Genomic DNA, 20488 nt, shown 5'->3' on the forward strand with positions numbered 1-20488 from the left:
TTAGCAGCAGCCTTGGGTGCTGTGAGAGTTTTGTAGCTGCAGTTAGCGGATGGAAGTTAGCAGCAATAGCAGTTGGCAGCACTCAGGCGGGTTAAGGTGATTACCGAGAAAATGTCAATACTCTGTAGTTACAAGATAGTTAACAGTGGGGCATGCACTCATGTGTATACTGTGCGTGTGGTCATGGGGGGAGAGCTGTTATCTCTAATCCGTTGTATCAGGGGATGCAAGGGTATCCTTGTTTCTGCGTCTAATTTTTTTCTCCCTCCCTTTGTCCCTCATTTGTTCGTTTTTTTTCCTCCCCTGTCAGATATCTGTAAATGACTGTAGGTGTTTTCACTCTGTTTGTGTCTGTTTGCACGCCGCCTGTGCTGCAGCGTTGTAGATAAATGAGATAATGTTTCTATTGGCAATGAACACAAGACCTGAATTCCCAAGGGAGCGTTTTAGTTGAGAGCAGCCAGAGCAGAATCCTAGACAGTGGAACAGATCTACTAGATGATCTGTTTTCATGCATTGTTAGCTTGTTTTCAAAGCACATTTTATGTTCCACAACATGTACTCCATCTCTTTCTCTCTCGCAGCTGCAGATTAGGAACTTCTGCTAAATACAAAAGAAGCAGATACTCTGCAGTCACCATCTCCACATGTCTCCATACCTCTGTCACACATAATGCAAAAATAAATTAGAATAAACACAATTTTAAAAGACAATAACACTGTGAGGCTTTTGTGTAATTCACTGTGAACTGATATTGTGATACAATAAAGAATGAAAGGCACAGAACTGTTAAAGGTTCTGCACTGGTACTTTTCAGACCCGCATAAGCTACTACCTAGAGCCCAAGTAGGTACAGTAGGAGCTCAGATGGCCTCCTCTCTGTCACAGGACCGTATGTAAGATTTGGTCTGACGGCATTCAGGGAAATATGTGCAGTCCAGCCCCATCCCCCACTCTTGACTCATCTTGCTGATCCAACCTCAGAATTTATATTCTCCCTCCAGCAAAAGGAAGGACCATCTTGGCCTTTCATTTTCCAGTTCAGGGCTTTTCTTTTTTTGCAGATAAATGCTCTCCAATCCACCCTGACAGATGTCACATTGCATCACTTCCATTTTGATACATAGCCTCTGATCCTGCCACTTGCAATAAGGAGCCGGCACCAGGGATGCCCCTCCCTAGACAACGCTCTGACACGGGTGATTATTTTAAAGGTGCATCATTGGGGTTGCTGAGCGCTGAAACCGAAGCTGGGCGCCATGTCCATACACACTCTCTGCCGTGCTCGCTGCAGGAATGTGGGTATCAGCTTGGCTCAGGGTCAGAGAGCAGCAACGGCACGACACAATCGATAGCCGTCGCAGGTCACCCCGACACCGGGCAATATCCCTGGCGGCGATTTTTTTTTTGCTGCTGTCCTGCCTCTCGCTCAGTCTCCTGTGATGGCACAGGTCAGTGTTGGAGAAACAATCTGTATAAAAGGAAGATTTTTAGAGCTTCTGCTGCCAACTGAGACATGCTGCACTGTGGCATTAATCATGGAAGGCCAGAGTACATCAGTAAACACAGCGTGTCAGGTCAAGGTAAAGATCAGATCCCAAAGCATTTAACAGGACTCGGTGGCGTACGGGCTATCTGTTGAAAAGTCAGCGTTATTCATGGCGTGTCTCCCAGCCTTCGTTGCTCACTGGAGAGACACGCCATTGTTCACTGAAGAGCACACTGAAATATTTCCCTGGCTGCACAAAAAACACTGGATCAGCAGCAATTAGTAGAGTAAGAGAGAGATAAAGGGAGGAAGGGAGGGAGGCGGGCAGTTGAAAAAGAATGAGGGGAAAAATGTAGAATCAGCGAGAGAATAAGAACGCAGGAAAGAGATAGATGAATAAAGGGGAAGGAGAAAGAGTGAGTAAAAGAAAGAGGGAGAGAACTGGAGCTTTCAGCCAGTACAGTGTGGTGTGTAGGAGGTTAGAGCTGCCTGGAGCCCCTTCCTGCTTTTAAAAGGACCAAAGACTCTCTCATTGTCTTGGGTCTCTGTGGCTGCGTGTGTGAGCATGTGAGAAACCTCTTCATTAGTCTACCATTTCCCTCCTTTCTTCTTTCCAGCCCCTGACCACTCACTTACCCCCTGCTGCTATAGTATATGTGCCCACATGGGACTAAACCCACTTATAGTGGAGATTTAAAATGATCAGTCTGGGAAAAGAGATAATACAATGTGACTCGAGGCCAACCTGCACTAAATAAACTAGACAGTTACTTTACTGTACCGAGGCTCCGCGAAAGTGTCTTTGTTCCTACGGAAAATGAGACTTCCTTTTTAAATTGCTGTCTCTGTTCCACCAACGGTGACTCTACTGTACAATTCACTATTGTATGCTCTTAAATTGGTTTCATAATTGAGGTCAAAGTTGTAATGTAATCTTTTGACTCTTGTTTTTGTTCCAGAAGACAGGAAGTTGTTTGTTGGGATGCTGAACAAACAACAGACTGAGGAGGATGTCTACCGCCTCTTCGAGCCTTACGGAGTCATCGAAGAGTGCACGGTCCTAAGAGGTCCTGACGGAAACAGCAAAGGTAAGAGCCGTGATACAGCTGACAGCATTATTTAGGTCACTGACAAAGAAGTGACAGTGCATCCGAGTGTGTGTCTCAAATCTGTGCAGCACATCCATCAGATATAGGTCAAGTAGCCCGAATGGTTAATTGATGTCAAAAATTTAACGTTATGTTGTTTGGGACACGGGATTGTCAAAGTCTAATAGTTTCTAAAAGATGCCATATTTAAATTTATCGTTACTCTAATTAGGACAATGTTTTTGCTTTTAGTCTTGCTACTAGTCCTGGAAAACCCAGCTCTCTCACCACATGTGATATCTTGCTGTGATCCCACCTAATTCAGCAATGATTTAAAAATTACCCTGTTGGCTTTGCAAACACTTTTTCAGTATTTACCTGAATTTCCTGCATAACAAAATCCCAGTCATTATCCTGCTGATGTCTATTGTTTTGAATGTACCGCTGGACTTTACGCAGGTACTGAAGTGTTGATATCCCGAAGCCCTTTCTGAGATAGCCATGCAACAAAGAGCAAAGAGACCAGTGGTTTTTCATGTCTCTAAAGCCTATTCCCCAGCCGGTGCTTATGGAAATCGTTATGGAATTATATCTAAAAGGGTTTGAAGAACATTCTGACTCTGCAGTACGCTGGAGGAGGAGAAAAGAAAGACTGATGTCAAAACGATTCAAGTGTCCCCACTGTGGGGATGGGAACGAGTTGCATTCTTCTTTGTGGCTGTGCAGTATTTATGCTCCGTCTAAGTTAACTGTCAACACTCAAGTCATTATCCTCTATTACATCATCACAATTCTTTTTTTCTGGTAATGGCTGAGAGTATCATTTGAAAGTCTTTTTATAGTAATAATTATTAGTAGTAGTAGTAGCAGTAGCAGTACTAGTAGTATAATTATATCATATCAAATAAAAAACATCTAAACAAGTGAAAAAAAATTCATCACCATGTTGCATCTCAAAGTCCTGTGATACAAAATGACATGTAGAGAATATTTTATGCTTCCTCACCGCTTCACACGTTCAGTTTTTTTAGTTTATTTAAAAAGGTGCAGGAAGTGTTAAATGCATAATTATACTGATGTATGGTTTGTACTACTGTGGCAAAATCCTTGTCCAGGTCATAGCGAGCTCTAGCCCCGATCTATTCATATCTCAATAGGGGGGGCAGTGCTTTGACAGCTGAATGGGCATCGTGATAGGCTGGTGTCCATAGGCGTAAGCCCATTAACAGAGGAAGAATGGCAGGGTGACTGGGTCAAGCAGAGAAGATGATAAGGAGACTGACAGTATGACAGATTAAATAATTTTAAAAAAGGAAACTTAACATGAAAAAATGAAATTAGGTGAAATGGGGTGTAATTATAAAAGGACACGGTGGCTCAGTGGATAGTCCTGCTAGCTCAGACAACAGACCCAGATTTAGTCCACATGTGTTTCTGTGTCAGTCGCTGGGCATCTTTATTCGCTCTAGCTTTCTCACATTTTAATAAACTGAGCTCAGAGACCTGCATGAGCAGTCGGCTGGACAGTTACTGCAAGTTTCACAGAGAATGCATTTTCTTTTGTCTTGAATTAGATGGTGATGCATCTTTTAGTTTCTGCCCCTTCAATCATTTCTACTAAGGGTACTTGCTTGGTTGATTTTGAAAGAAAAAGGTATCATAGCCAGACCCTAAAGAGAGAAAATCATAGTTCTTTAAGGACAGTACAGCAAAGAGGTTTGATTGTTTCGGGCCTTGTTCAAATCAGAAGAAGTGATCAGAACATCTTGTCGTAGAAACAATTAATTGTTCTGAGAACCTAGATGGTTTGCTAGTTAAGTTTAGCCAGTTTAGCTCATGTTTAATATGCACAGACAGGCATGTGGTGCTAAATAGCATGCTTTTCTGCTTCATCAGTGCAATCTCTTGCCTGCAGCTTCTGCCTGCTTGTCTGCCTGCCTAATGCCTGGAGTTGGGCAGCCTGCTGTGCAATGAGAGGCTCTCACTGCACAGCGATTTCTGTGGTGTCAAATATAATTCAACTATTATTATTATTAATTTATTAATATATTGTACACTGTTAAAGGCTCACTTGAGTGAACACTGTACAGGATATACAATATATTTCTCTCTATATTAATATATACATGTGTAAATGTACTTCTTTGTATGTTTGTGTGTGTTTACCTGTGTGCGGTGTGCATCTGCTCTTTCTTCCAGGTTGCGCCTTCGTTAAGTTCTCCACACACACCGAGGCTCAGTCTGCAATCAGCGCGCTCCACGGCAGCCAGACTATGCCAGTGAGTACAGCTGTCTCCCTCATATAAAAGCACAGAAACCCACTCAGGCCACAAAGCATCTGTAACATCCACAACACTTCAATAGCTGCAGTCCACGTGTCTTGCTATGGAGCTTTAAATTCTCAGCTTCGACGTTTGAATCAACTGAATCCATCTTTATAAATATGGCAGATTTTTAAAAAAGATCCAAAAACAAATATTCTGCTGTCTTTGTAATTAACACGGTACTTGAAAAAAATCCTAATCTGATTTCCAGATAAAACTGTTTAGAGTGATAATTGAATTTTGGATGAGTCATCAATCAGTAGTTCTGTTTGCATAATCAGTGGATAGAACCCCAGTGTGAGATTACATTAGCTCCTTATGTAAGCACACTGTGTCCTCTGAATTCTCTCCGCACTAGCTTTACTGCGAGCACAAAAAGCTGTACTGCTCATTTGTATGTGTCTCGTGTTTAAGCAGGGTCCCTGTATACCTGATTGTGTCAAAATAAAAGCTACTTACTCTGCACTTCAAACCTGAATAGAGTTATTCTCCATGACATTCGGCGAGCGGACAGAGAGTCATGACTTGTTATATACAGTAGCCTGAAGTATACTTTGCTTTCATCCTCGTTTTTGTTTCGGCAGCTCTCGTCTCAGAAAGGCTGGGGCACTGAACTCCCTCCCACCCTATCTCACAGGTGTTGTGTTTCACTGTATGATTTCATTATTAATGGTTGCCAATGTGTGGCTCGAGAGAGAGGAGCAGAGAGAACCACTTGAAGCCAGCTGTGCCATTTTGGCACAACCTCTGAGTCAATCTAAGTGCAAATGACTGCAGGTCATGAGGAAAGACTCTGGATGTCCATTTTCCATAGATACCCTCCTTCTGTGTTGCTCCATTCCCCTATCTCTGCTACCTCTCTGCCCTCGCTCGTCTCTCTTTGGCAGCCTCTCGGGATATTAGGCAATAGACTTGTTTACTCCACCTTTCACCACATTGGCTGCTGAATTATTCATCCAACTATAAGCAGGGTGCTGAAAGGATGAGGGGGGGAGACTTGGAGAGAGAGGGAGAATGAGACAGAGAGCGAGGGGGCAGAGAGAGAATGAGTGAATGGACAGGATTTATACCTCCTGCTCTGGTAAATTGATTATAGAAATCTGATCAGCATCTCATATCCTGTGGCTGCTGGAGGAGCAGGCACAGTGCGCCTGCCTTGCTGAGATTAGTGGACCTCCGATGGTCTATTATGCCTCAGCAGGACAGTTCTATTCAGAGCAGCGTGTCCGTCAGTGTAGCAAAGATCCTGGAAAAAACATGGGCCGCACATCCTGTGTGTTAATTTAACATCGTTTCGATTGCAGTCGAGCCACGACTGCAAAAAGAAGTCATGTACAAGCATGTTAACTGAATGAAAAAGCATTTATTTACCAAATGTTGAGGTGGATTAAAAATGAAGAAATCAAACAAAGAAATAAATGCCACTGACAGCCAAAGAGACAGAGAATTTATTATCAGGCAAATCAAACAAGCAATTCCCTCATTCCTTCATATTTCAGTCAAAAAGATGACAATAATAAAGACCTATAGCAGCAGTGGCTGAGGTGTACCGCACAGAATATTAACACTACAGCAAATGAACGCCAGCGCCCCAGAGCATGAACACTTGCTTCTTAGATTTTATGCGTGTGCACACAGACGTACACGAATGCATGTGTGCGCATGCATAAATATCTACAAATAGAAGCACTTTGTGGGTAAAACATTTGCATGAGCACATGCATGCACACTCGTTCTATACCGCTCACTGCCACATCCACGTCCAGCCACGGGTCAAAGGCTCCCTGACTGATCTTATTTTCCAGCTCGGAGGACTTGAGCTGAATACATTTGTGTTATTCATGTAGAGAAGGAGTGGGCATTTTGTATGTATTAATCTGTGTGTGAGTTGGAAATGAAAAAGGAAATCTGCATCAAGAGACTGCACGAAGAGTGCTGGCCGCTGCATGCTTAGAAGTCCATTGTGAGCGTACATACACTTGCATTTGTTCCATATGTGGAACTACCCATCCGGCATCAGCGGCCGATCACACTCTAACCCATCATAATTCAAGCATAAATATCTCTTCTCACGTATACTCTGCCACCATCCCTTGATCACCAGCTGCTATCGCTGGTGTGCACGCACCACCAAAGTTCAGGCCACGAGTGCCTCAATTAAACATTTAAATTCTAGCGCTGTAGAGCAAATTGCTGGAATTCAGCAGGGTGATGTAGGAAGAAAGTCTCAGGACAAAATTACACAGAGATGACGGGGGTGTGGGTCAGGTCCGCAGAGCCATGCTGATTTTTTTTTCACTCCGTATGCGCAGCAGCTGAGTTCGAGGCAGTTTCAGCTGACACAGGAACTGAGATATAAGCAGCAGAGCAGGATGATGGAAGGATAAGCGCACAACAAAAGAAAGCAAATGAGGTAACGCTTGCTTAGAAGAGAGAGCTAGATGATTGAGAGTGCAAGAGAAGAAAAAAAAGAAGTTTAAAATTCATCTAAATGTGATTCCCCATCTCCTGAATCTTGTCAGTTACTTCAGACAGAGAACAGAGTACATATGCAAGTGCTACGAGTGCCAGGATTTAATACCCAATAAGGCACGTCTTTTAATGAAATGAAAGAGGCAGCCGATGCAGCGGTATACATATAAATACTGGCATAAGTAATAATCTTGTTGTGTACTCAATGAAATGTGGAGTGTTAATGTCAGTCTTTCACAGGGTTGATTAATCTTTGTGTTGCTGCTCCCTAAACAACATTCTGCTTTTATTTAAGTTAGGTCTTTAATTTCAATCAGTATTGTTTCTAGCAACTCAATTTACATTCTAATAACCAAACAAGTTCCCAGTCATCCATTATTATAAGAGCTAAGCTTGAATAGGAAGTCCATTTATCCTTCTATGGCTAGCTGGGGTAGTGTAATGGTTGGCCTCACTGGAAAAACAACCATAGAGTAACTCCGTGCAAATGCCAAAAATTAATAGTTATATCATATAAGAGTACTCTATACAGCTTTAGTATAATTCTGAACATGACTGAAGGAAATGCCTTTCACCGTGTATTTAGAACAAACTACGGAGATCCTGGACATTCGTGTTCTCTGCAGGTTCCTCCTACAGTCCAAAGATCTCCATGTTAGGTTAACTGAGCTGCAGCAAAGGTACTGACACAGACTAGAAAGAGAGAGCATATTTCTCCTATATTGGCTTCCCTTCACTGGCTCCCTGTTAAATCCAGAATCAAATTTAAAATCCTGCTCCTCACATACAAGGTCCTGAATAATCAGGCCCCATCTTATCTTAAAGATCTCATAGCACCATATCACCCCAACGGAGCACTTCGCTCTCAGACTGCAGGCTTACATAGAGTATTTAAAAGTAGAATGGGAGGCAGAGCCTTCAACTTTTAGACCCTTCTCCTGGATTCAGGAGACAGACACTATCTAGATTAGGCTTAAAACTTTCCTTTTTGCTAAAGAATATAGTTAGGGCTGGATCAGGTGACCCTGAATCCTCCTTTAGTTATGCTGCATAGGTGTAGGCTGCTGAGGGATTCCCAGTGTTTTTTCTTCATTCACCTTTTTTACTCACTGTGTTTTTACACTTCTCTTTCACAGTGTGTCTCTGTCCTGTCTTCCTCCTTTCACTCCGACCGCTCACAGGAGATGGTTTGGGTTTCCTGTGGTTCTCTTTAGTATTGTAGGGCATCTACATAACAACATAAGTGCCTTGAGGCACCTGTTATTATGACTTGGCGCTATATTATTAAAAGTGCCGTAAATTCTGTTAACTGGTGATTGTAAATCAGCCATAGGTGTGAATATGAGTGTGACTGGTGCCAATGGTGAGGCCCTGTAACAGACTGCCACTCTACTTGTATAAAAACTAAACAAAGGAAAGATTATACAGAAAATGTACATGTAATCAAATTACATAAAGTCAGTATGCATATTTTGAAATATTCTTTGAGTTTTGTTAAAAGATTGCATATATTAAATTAGTAACTCAATGTTACTAATTAAATTTTTTCCAGATCTTTAGTTTCTCTAAGTTGAGGTCCTTTGTCTTGAAATGATTGAAAAGTTGAATGAATGACTGAATGACCTGCTGCGACTAACTGAGTAACAAAATTAGCAATTTGACAGATTTTGGCACTCGCATTAAAGAGATTTAAAGCTCTCCGTAGACTCTTCTTTTTACAGTCGGAATAACTTACTCCTATTAATAAAGTGTTTTGTGTCATTAATACACTTTTCTTTTATATCCATCTTTCCATCACACTGAATTATGGTTTGTAGCGAGCTGAAGCCTGTCACGGCGTTTGAAAACACTGGACAGGAGGCTTAGGATGTTCTGATCCTGAGATGCTTTGGCTGTGAAAATATGTTAATACCAAGTACCAATGTGATACCAGTGTTTAAGTTTAGTGTGTTTTCTTCACTGTGAGAAAGAAATTTTAAATTATACTTTACATATAAGGAAACATCAGCAGATTCTGAATATATAAATATAAATTTTCTGAATTGTTGGTATGAAAAATCTAACTTATGTGCACCTGTCTTATTTCAGATCAGCGCGAGAGTCATTAGTCTGCTGAAATCTGCTGTCATTTACAGTCACAGCAGTTTCTCCTTTCCTCCTCACGAGGGTGCGGAGCTGACAGGAGGCAGCTGAAATGCAATCACATTTAACATACATGTTGCTGCGTTGACAACAACAAGTTGTGTTACTGCAAGTATAATTAGAACTTACACCAAACCAACATCCTTCGAGCTTCCTGCTGACCAAACATGATGAGAGTGAAAGTAAAAGAGTGACTCAGAGAGAGTGAAACTATCACCATCTGCTTTTTTTCAGCTCACAGTTTGCAGTTAAATTTGAAAAAAAAACAACAACATATAAACAGAAGCTGTTGCCTTCAAACTCCTGACATCCTGTTGTGGACAGGTTGCTGGACCATGGCAGAGCTTCTTAAAATAAATGTGAAAAACATTCCGACTGTATTATGTTGATTTGGAGTGTTGTAAATTTTTTAAAGTATTTCTTAATAGGTGTGCGAACAAAGTTACAGCATGACTGACCCCAAAATACAGGAACACCATAAAGGTCTTCACTGTGAGACACTTGAAGCCAAGACACAGACTGTATCTCCCAGTACTGGACAGAGAACCAATCTTCCTTCTAAGTTATCAAATGCAAGCAGGCATTAAAGTTAAAAGAATATGAAATATATATCACTAGGTATGAGGCTTTATCTCCTTCATTCACATGAGGGTTTGCAGCTTGTGCAGCTTGAGCAGACACCAACACAACCATCCTTGGCAACGAGAAGAAGCCATAAAGAGGCAGACTTTCCTTTTGGTTCTAAGTCTCTGTAGTAGCTTTTTATCCTTCCTGTTTAACTCCCGCTTCTTCAGTGGCTCTCTAGGCAGCTGGGAGACACCCTGCAGGGGGATTCTGCTCACACTTGGCAGCTTAAAAATTTAATGAGACTTTCACTTCACACTTCATCCTCTTCTCTTTATAGCAATGGAGATTCTGCTCGCTGATATCCTGACAGGCCTAAATGGGAAAACCTCTGAGATAAACAAATGTGGCAATGGACGCTTAGCCAACAAGCCATAAAATTTACGTGTCCTTAGGAGAAACAGTGGGAGGGCAGTCTCAGTGTAGAGACCTTGAAAAAAAGCTTTGCAGCGAGTGGGACATACATGCAAGCGTATGAAAGCAAATGGCACAAGGCCCTTGTATAATAAGACAGGCCAATAAACTTTGTTTCTCAAGAAGGGACACTTTAGTTCTAGATGGCAAAGGGCTGACTGCAAAGTTCCAACTTAATCTCCTTAACCAGAGGAAAAGCTCATAGTTCTCATTACCAAAGAGCGACCTTAAATAGCTTCTTTAACTGTGAAGGCGAGGTAAAATATTCAATATATACTAGAGCATCTTGTCTGTATTCTGCTGCACACTCCCAAAGTTAAACCTCATAGCAAGGTTAATCGTACAGATAGTAAAATGCTCGACAACAACAAACGCTAAACTTGCAATTGTGTCACTGTCAACCTTGAAGTGTCTCTGCTTAGTGTTAATATATGAGGTTTTGCTTAAGAGATTGAGAAGCATTAAGAATTTTTTTATTGTGTTTTTCTATCTCTTGTTTCTGTATTTGTTATAGAATCGTATATGAGTCAGAGTGAATGCAAGGCGTCTTATTCCCATCTGATAGAATTGCATTAGCACTGCACAAGCTAATTTCTCATTAGCCAGAGCCAGTAAGTGCTCAATTCGTCTGTTAGCCAACTAGCCTGCCAGTCAGTCAGTCACTCAACTTGCTATACAGTCAGTCTTTTAGTCACACAGCCGACTAACCAACTGACCATTGACATATAGTACTGCAAGCCTGTAGTTCAACCAGCTAGCCAGGCTAGTTGGCTAACTGTCACTCAACTAGCTATACAGTCAGTCTTTTAGTCACACAGCCAACTAACCAACTGACCATTGACATATAGTACTGCAAGCCTGTAATTCAACCAGTGAGTTAGCCTGGAGGAGAGGGCTTGTGGGAATATTGAGAAATGTGGGGAGAAAGGCAAAGGAAGAACATAAAATCCATATGCTACAGTCGAAAAGGTCCAATGCCTGTCTTTGACCGTTTTTTGCTGTCTGTAGATATCTTTATTAGAGCGATACCTCAGTAAGGGAAAACACACAGAAAAGAGCATAATAAAGTCAAATTAATTATGCAATAATAACCTGCTAATGCAGATGCCATTTGTAACTATGCACCTGTTGTCCAACACAGCTTCTTCGATATTTGACTCAGATCCAAAACATTACCGCCTTTAGAAGTTTGAAAACTATAACCCAGTCCAGGCGCTTTACCAGTCACCACTGCTATTGACAATCTTGCATCAATTTCAGGGAGCCTCTTATCGTGACTGACACACAACCTTTCTACACTGTCAGATCAGAGTAATATTTCGGCCTTTTATGTGGATCGATTGGCCTGTTTGGGGGCGCAGAGGGGAGGAGAGGCGGAGCACACAAAAGGTCAACTGTAGCGCTAAATCATTTGAAGATTCTTTAATGAAGGGTGTGTGGCAGACACACCTGCTGGTTTCATTATTGGGCTGCAAAAAGGGGTAATAGTTTTGATATAGAAATGAATTGCCAAAGACACAGAAACGAGGAGGAGACTCAAACGGAAGCTGGGCAGAAGGAGAGAAATCGCCCTGAAAAGAAGAATTTTCTTTGAAGAGCACTTCTACCCAGGCCAGTAGGAACTGCTGTGCATTGCAGATCTTTTAACCTTAACAAAGTAGCTCTGATGTTACATATATGTACCGTACCGGATAGGGAAAAGCCTGGAAGGGCATGAGGGATATAAACTATTTATGATATAAACAGTGAGTCGGCTTTGCCCTGAGTGACTTTGTGTATGTCTCTCTCTGACTGAAAGAAAGCAGGCTGATCCTGTCTGCATATCTGAGCTTTTCACTCAATAAATAGAACATTTTTATTCTTAACGCAGCTGTCCGTTTTATGTTTATGTATGCCAGCCACAATTTTCTGCAGTAATGAAAAGCAAATCTCTGACACACAATTAGAGATGCTCACTAGGTATCGATGTTAACAGCAGTTGTTGTTGCAAATGAACATGGCAGACTAAGAAATTTGAAATAATAACCACTAACGTTCTTAATGCAGTTTTTTTTTAAGTGTTGGTTCACAGCTGTCTCTAAATGTGTAGTTAATCATAAATGCAAATTTTCTCAAGGCCTTTTGCGTATATGTATGTACCACATTCATTTGCTGAGTGTAAGTGTGAGGGCTACATGCAGTTAAGTGGCTGTTTGTTCCCTCATCTGATTTCTTCCCTTTTTTTCTTTCTTTCCTTCTAACTCACTCAGGGTGCTTCCTCTAGCTTGGTGGTCAAATTCGCCGACACAGACAAGGAGCGCACCATCAGACGTATGCAGCAGATGGTTGGGCAGTTTGGCATCTTTAACCCAGCCATCGCCCTTCCCTTCAGCACCTACAGCTCTTACGCACATGCGGTGAGTTGGAAAAGGCATATGTAGCACACACAGTAGACTTTAAAGGGAGAAACAATAAGATTATATTTCATTTTATGCATGGATAATGGATCTTATTACTTTGTAGTACACATACTTAAAATTTTAGTAGCACTGAGTTTCATATTCTGGCAATGTTTCACATCTTCACTCTCAAACAATGACATTTTAAAGGATTTGATATACTGTACCTAACACTGGAAGAAAAATGTTAAAAATATTTTATCTACTATCATTAATCACCATAAGCATGTATTTGCATTTGAGTAGGCAAGGAATAAGCGATGTGGCGACTGGAAATCGTAGAAAGTCAGTAGCATTCAGCGAGTCCAAGTGGCTCCAACTTCAATTTTTCTCAATATCGAGGCAGTTGAAGCGACTATCAACAAAAACAAGCCACGATGTATTTCACCATCTGACGAGGTAGTAAACATATTACAGGGTTACCTAAGCAGCTGGAGTTGCTAGCGACAAATCAACAACCACAATGAGATGTCCAGCGACTATGTCGTTCCCCTCATGGTGGAACTGTTTTGCTTTAAAACTCTTATTTTATCATTTTTAGCCACAGCAGGCATTGGATAAAACCTAGCAATTAACTTGCTTTTAACTCGTGCATAGTGGCACATTTATCAGCTGAAAAGACAGAAATGTGGTAAACAGCAGACCAGAGTGACTACGATTGGGCCTCATTCATCGGTGGCTGGAAACGCTCAGCATAAATCCTGCTTTTGATTAATACAAAGCGACATTAACTCTTTATCAAGCAGACATAAAGCTAATTAATTTTTGACTTATTAACCTGAAAGGCAATATATTAAAGTGCTGCGCTCGCAGTATCTTCTGTATTGTGGCCAGAAGATATGTGAAATCGTGTTTAATTCAAGAATTTGTTCCAACAGCCAATGAAAGCTGCAGATGGTAGATATTATATTTGGAGCCAACATCTGGAGAATTTATACCCTTGTGCCATCATCATAACTCATTTCATTTAAAACAATTAGATTTTAGGTATGAAGGCAGAATAACAAAATAGTGTAATTTTAATGTGGCTTGGACTCCATTTTTTCCAGTATAAATCTACAAAAATTCTGAAATCAAAGTTCTAAAAAAGGGAAACATGTTGGTGGTTTGAACGTAGGCTTTTTAACATCTTTTACTTAATAATCCATGTTGGGATGATGACTGACCAAAGTGTTAGAATTTACATCAGTCACACAGGCAAATAATTAAATGAGGATTCCGCTGTTGCAGTGAAACGTCTTTGAGCGAATTCACTGCACGCAGACTCTTTGTTCGCTGCTTTTTTCCCTGTTTTTCCTTACTTAGCGGATATTGTTGTAGGTGAAAATTAGCCTGGCAAACTATCATCACTGCCATCAACACCACTTTCAGCTCTTCTACTCTTAAACAGTACTGCCATTCCATTAGTGCCTGGATTTCAGCACTCTCAGCACGTAGACGGGCACACATTTGGTTAGCTTGTACCCTCCAACCCCTTCATCAGCTTCACTCTGCCCTCCCACCACCGCCCCCCCCCCCCCCCCCCCCCCCCCCCCCCCCCCCCAGGGCATGGCACCATACACGCACACAGCAGACCCTCGGCTCTTTGATGAGTTCAGACAGCCTGTGCAGCCCCTCTCACCAATCGCCCCCTCTACCCACTATCACACTGCTTCTCTACCCTTCCCCTCTCCCTCCCACTGTCCCTCCCTCTGGGCCCATGAGATGCTTCAGGGGACACAGTTGACTCAGAATATTCCATGGGCAACTTATCTGCACACAAACTTTCTTCTCTCCTGCTGAGGCAGAGCACACACATGCACCCCCTCAGTGCATATGCCACCGCATGCACATACAGACACACTAACTATTTGAAGAAAACTAAAATCAATTGAATTGGGTTGGATGAAATGCTTTCTGTCCGACTCTGTGATTAATACCTGGGCTTTAATCGCCTAAATGCACGCGATCATCTGTGGAAAATATAATTTACAAAGAAGGAGCAGTGCAAAATCATCTTCTCCTGTACTTACTTAGTTGTTAAAGTTAAATATTTTTTCCAATTTCTAAATGCTAGGATTAATTGTTGATGTTAGCCGGGTCTTGGGGGCTTATCCATTTCCCTCATTTTCATATCACAGCCACGGGACCCACTGTGAAATGTGCAAATTGACCATCCCCGAGTAATTGCAAGGCCATCTCTTGTGCTCTCTCCAGTAAAACTCCCACCTTCATTACCATTCATGAAATGCAGCCCTTTCCCAGAAAATGTGGAGAAATGCAAATGTTTAAGGGGTGGTGGAGGCAGTAGCGGTCTGCAGGGAGACCATTGTGGCCCGCACAGGTTGGCCATGACTCTTATTTACTGTGGCACAGACCCGTGTCGACTCATACAGGCACACACAAGAGTATACACACTCACGCACAGTGCGCAGTAAATGCTCTTTCTCACTCCCCTCCCCACCCCCCCCTCATATATACATATAATACGACAAACAGCAGGATGATGCGAGGAAATTGAGTTCGGAGTGAACGTAACAAGGGCACGGGGGATACTTTGGCATTAGAGAGAATCAATTACCATTAAATCTAAAGGAGAAATTGCACATATATGGTTTCTTGACAGAAAGATTACACAGCATGAAAGATGTTAGTGAAGGTGAAATTCTCCTTTGTATTATGTATGCTATGTAATAGCATATAATCACTTTGCCAAAATAAAGAAAGTTGGTTTAGAAACGCTGAGGCAGGCCAACCTTGGAGATAAACTCATTCCAGCTTTTGATAAAGTAATGAGTGTGCAACAGACAGCAATGGATTATCAGCAAGGCGCTTATTTTCATATCTTCCTTACTAAATGAATCTAAATACTGGTAGGGTCTGTTAGGTAAGAAATAATGTGGAATAAAGAGGAATATTAGTTATCTTGCATGCAGGTGTGCAGCAGTTATGAGTACAGTTGCATCACTGGTGCTGACTAAATGCACGCGGCGTGCAGCCTTGCTTCGCCTGTAGCCACAAGGAGGGTGCTGAAACGATACGATGAATGTTTCTTTGCTGCAAGATAAACTACATATATTCCCCAAAGACCAAAAAGCTGCAGTGACAGAAAAAAAAAGAGTTTATCTCTAAAGACACGCTATGCGTTTTCCTACTCTCCATATACACTAGCCAAGAGAAGAAGAGGTGGCACGGTATGGAATACAGACATTGGGAGAGCTCGTATATATAGTCATAACCAGCAAATACAGTAAATGGTAAATTCAAAGAGCTACCTCTCCACTACAGCAGTGGATAGGATTATAGAGTTGAGCTGACAGCCAGTAAATTGGATTTTAGTCAAACCAGGAGGAGGAGGGGCCTCTGAACACAAATTGGAGGGGGTACAACACTGACAACATATGCCAAAAATGAGAAATGTGCCATTTTCACGATCGACACAGACACCGGTGTGCTCTGACAGGAGACATCCTATTTGCAAAAGGTGATTTTATAAAACACAAGGCAAAGGAAAACGAGAGTGAGATTCCATGTTTCAGTCCAGCGTTAGTGATGAGTTATAATAGTTCTCCCGTGAAACGCTGAATGCGAGTGGTAAAACCAGCTTTTATTGCTTTTTGTATTTCCCCTTCACGACACAAACATCACATTGGCACACAGTTAGATGTGACAAAAGTCACTTTTCTTCTCTCATCATCTTAAGTGGCGTCTCTTTGTGAGGCTGGCCGTTTCAGCTTTCCCTGGTTCCTCTGTGTTTGAGTTAAAGTGAGAAGTTTCCTCCAGCACTTTGGCCGCCTTGCCTCCCTCAAAGATGCATTAGACAGAGCGTGAGATAGCTAAACTAGAGGAAAGCAAATGGTTTAACTTGGTGCTAATAGTGACAGTGTGTGGGTGGATCAGAAGGGAGAATGATGGCTATAAACTCACATTAGGAAACATCTCCCCCTGTTGGAGGGACTCGCATTCAAAAGGCACACATGAGAAATGATGGTTACAGATTACTGCATCATTTGGCTGTACTATAAACTGCCCCCGCACGTATGCACCAGCATGTGTGTGGCCTGATTTCACTGTGAGGACAGGCTTTGGACAGCTCCTGCATGCGTCTAGACACACACACATGCACGGTACAGCAAAGTGCATCAGAGATGAAAGAACCTATTATAATCTTTCTGTGAAAATACAGCCTTCGAGCATGGCGGTAACAAATGAGGCCCTTGAGTTTTATCCTTCAGTCTTTTAGTTATCCTCATTGACCCACTGTCTCTCTCGCTCACTTATTTTTTTTTTTTCCAACCTATTTCACCCCCTCTCTCTCCTCCCCTCTCGCTCCGTCACTGGCTGGTTGGGCTATAAGGGGTCACATGTGACAGTGCTGAGAGTCAGCGAGTCACAGAGCAGCGCTACAGAGATAATTGCCATGTGATAAAGAGGTGATTGCCTGCTAGCACCAGGGGAGAGTAATGCCATCAGGTTGCAATAAAAAAGCAGATGTCTGACACTAAATGAATGTTGCTGGAGCCTGGGCAACTTTCTTTGCTCCCTTTCATCTCGCACGTTTCTCTTTTGTCCCCGTTGTTTCTGTCCGCCTGTTTCTTTCCTCTTCCGAGAGGAAAAGAAAAATGGAAGAAAAGGTTGAGTCTGATGATGATGAAGACTCAGTTGTGCTCATTCTTTGCCAGAGACATTTGCTATCTGTTGGGTAGTGCATAAATAAAGGAAGAGGAATGGCTTTTGAATATAATGCCTTTGAAATTTTGCACAAAAGGAAGGGGGAAAGCGTAGACATATGAAACATAAAATGGAATGACTTTGAAAATTTCAGTCAACATAACCACTATGGTCTTTATTTTATTTATTATTAAAGACCAGAGTGTAATAACCACTGCTTTCCAACATAACTGCATGCTTCAGTTTCCAATTTGCTGGTATGAATTGATTTGCTGAAGCATCAATTAATTCGAGAGCTGCTATCCATGACAATCTGACGGCCGGCATGAAGGATTGCATTATCTAAAACATGCCTTGGGAGAGAAGATAGTATTCTGGGCATGCCAATATTTACTTCCACTGCGTTATTACAGCATCCGGACCTGCAGGTTGTACAAGGTCACAGGGCTGCCAATGGGTTCAAGCTTATTAGAGTCATCCCAAAGTCCCTGGTACCTCAAGACTAAATAAATAAATAAATAAACAATAGGTGGTGTTTCAGTAAGACTCTTCCTCCTGATGTCCAACCCTGTTCACGTCCTAATAGGAGGGCAATCACAAAATTGCCAAAGCAAGTGAGCCCTAGAACCTCTGGACCTATTTGTTTCTATGCCACTGCTTTTGTTTAGTTTCTTGTTCCATTTCAGGCTCTTTCAGCTATATCCTCTTAAAGCCTCAATTCATCTTATTTGGAAAGAAATGGATGATCCCCATTTGTCATGCTGACAAAATTATGCAAATGACAAAAGGCGTTAATAGATAGCAATGGCAAGGCATGTGGTTAATGGATGAGATGCCAGCACTGGGCATTCTACAGCAGGACAGCTGCTTTCAGGTTACCTGACAGGGGCACTAAGGGAAAATAATTGGCTTTTCCGTTGCAGAGTCCACATGCAAATACAAGCAGAGTGACATTCTATACCTTCGCTGTCTCACAATGTCATCATTAGCATTAGTCCCAGTGGCGGAGGAGTTTGATTTCTGCTCATACGAGTCTCAGGCCATGGCCATCGGTGGCTCTCCAAAGAGATACAAGCTATGCAGTATTAAACAGATGCAGAGGCGAGGGCAAGAAGCTGGTCCAGCTGCGTTTGTATTCCTATACCGCACAGTTCTGCATGTCTGATGGGAAGCTTCACAGCCTGCAAAAGATTGTTGAATCCCCAGATAAACCCACAGGTTCACAAACTGTACACATGAATGTACCAAGATGGATTTTCTTCTGATTTCAGTATTCAGCTTGGGGTTTGCACAGGAAGAGTTTAAGTTAAGCACAGAAGCTCAAATATTCTCTGTCATGCATGTTGTGTGAACAGGTGAGTATATGTGTGGGTGCACTTCAAGGCAGCGGTGCATGTGAGCATTTCCTGTGCACATGAATAAGCACTCTGCGTTTGATGGAAAATAGCTTCAGCACTCACTTCTTACTTCATGCTAAGCAGAAATGCAGAGCGAATGAAAGACTATTGATTTGATCTCTTTGTGGGATCGGCCAGTGGGTGAAAATTGACTGCTATTAACCAACTGACTCTATATTACTAACCCGAGTTGCTCGCTAAACTGATATTAAAACATTCGTTTGATGAGTCACAGTCTGAAAACAGAGTCAAACAACATTTTCGGCAATGAATAACTTTTCAGTGGCAAAGACTTTGGTCATTTACTGAAATCCCAATCCCAAATATATTCCGCCTTTCGTTTTGTTACTGGTTTCTGCCTGAATTAAAAAACAAGAGAAACTTAAAATATGGATGAATGTCAGGATACATCATCACAAATACATCACAGAAATTAGGAACGAGTCCGAGGAGCAGGGGGAGGGGACGTCTGTGGCATTTCTATAGCTACAGCAAACAGTATTGTGAAGTTTGACAATTGTAAGGGGGGGAAAAAGCATTGCAACTCTGCAAACTTTGCCTGTTCCCTGAGTACAGAGATAATGTGCACATGTCAATGCCTTGATTTGTGTGAGCCCAACAGACAGCTATTAAATCGTTTCTGCAGCTGGTGACAGGCTTCCAGCTGGGAGGAGAGACAGATTCACTAAACATAGGTTGACAGGCTTCTTTTTTCTTCTCTTTCTTTTATTCCGCTCTACTTTCTCTGTACTTTTCATGCACTATCCATCCATCAACCTCAACATACATCCCTCCCCTCTGTTCTACCCGTGCTATGTTTCTCTCTTGCTCTCCTTCTCCCGTCATTTTTTGACTACTTTGAAACTTACTATATTTTTCATTACCATCTGTCCTCCCCTGACCTTCCTTACATCCCTTCTACCTGCTGCTCCCTCCTGTCTCACACGCCCCATCCGACCATCCTTTCCTCCACCCATCTCTCCGTGTCCCTCTTCTTTAGCTCATGCAGCAGCAGGCAGCCATCATGGCAGCAAGCCACGGAGGTTACCTCACGCCTAGTGTGGCTTTCCCCGCCACACAGATCCACCAGATGGGGGCGCTCAACATCAACAGCCTCCCGCCCACCCCCATGACCCCGGTGTCGGGTGAGTTTCATCAAACCCTGGGTGAGCAAACAGTTTCATTCCCTTTCCTCTTGCTTATGCTTGTTTCTTTGTACCAGACCAGTGAATGGAACATGCCTGTATGTGCATTTACATGTTAGCTTTTATGTGCACAAGCCAAACGAAAGCGTGCCTCATTTCTGGTGATCCAACATGATTCCTCTGGAGGGAGAAAAAATGAATAAAAAAGTGGGATTTGCATGTTTATGTTGTTTGTGAATGCTAACAATATTTGGGGTTAGTGTAGTAGCAGCAGAAGAAGGAATATCAATAAGTAACTTTACAG

The 20488-nt window shown here is 42.1% G+C and overlaps 1 protein-coding gene across 5 annotated transcripts in view; it reads left to right on the forward strand.

Moving 5' to 3' along the window:
• Nucleotides 1-20488, forward strand: part of celf5a (cugbp, Elav-like family member 5a) — a 188284-nt gene that overhangs the window by 153406 nt on the left and 14390 nt on the right. For 3 of the 5 annotated variants that reach the window (XM_085398403.1, XM_085398401.1, XM_085398399.1), the window contains exons 4-7: nt 2450-2578; nt 4778-4857; nt 12804-12950; nt 20040-20205. In XM_085398403.1, the coding sequence (XP_085254529.1) occupies nt 2450-2578; nt 4778-4857; nt 12804-12950; nt 20040-20205 (522 nt within the window). The remainder of the gene's footprint in view (nt 1-2449; nt 2579-4777; nt 4858-12803; nt 12951-20039; nt 20206-20488) is intronic. The other 2 variants (XM_085398400.1, XM_085398402.1) reach the window with 2 other exon arrangements.

Source organism: Rhamphochromis longiceps, linkage group LG23 (assembly GCF_057381845.1).
Source record: "Rhamphochromis longiceps isolate RC_006_pf linkage group LG23, R_longiceps_female_GT1.1, whole genome shotgun sequence".
In the NCBI taxonomy this organism is placed as follows: Eukaryota; Metazoa; Chordata; class Actinopteri; order Cichliformes; family Cichlidae; genus Rhamphochromis; species Rhamphochromis longiceps.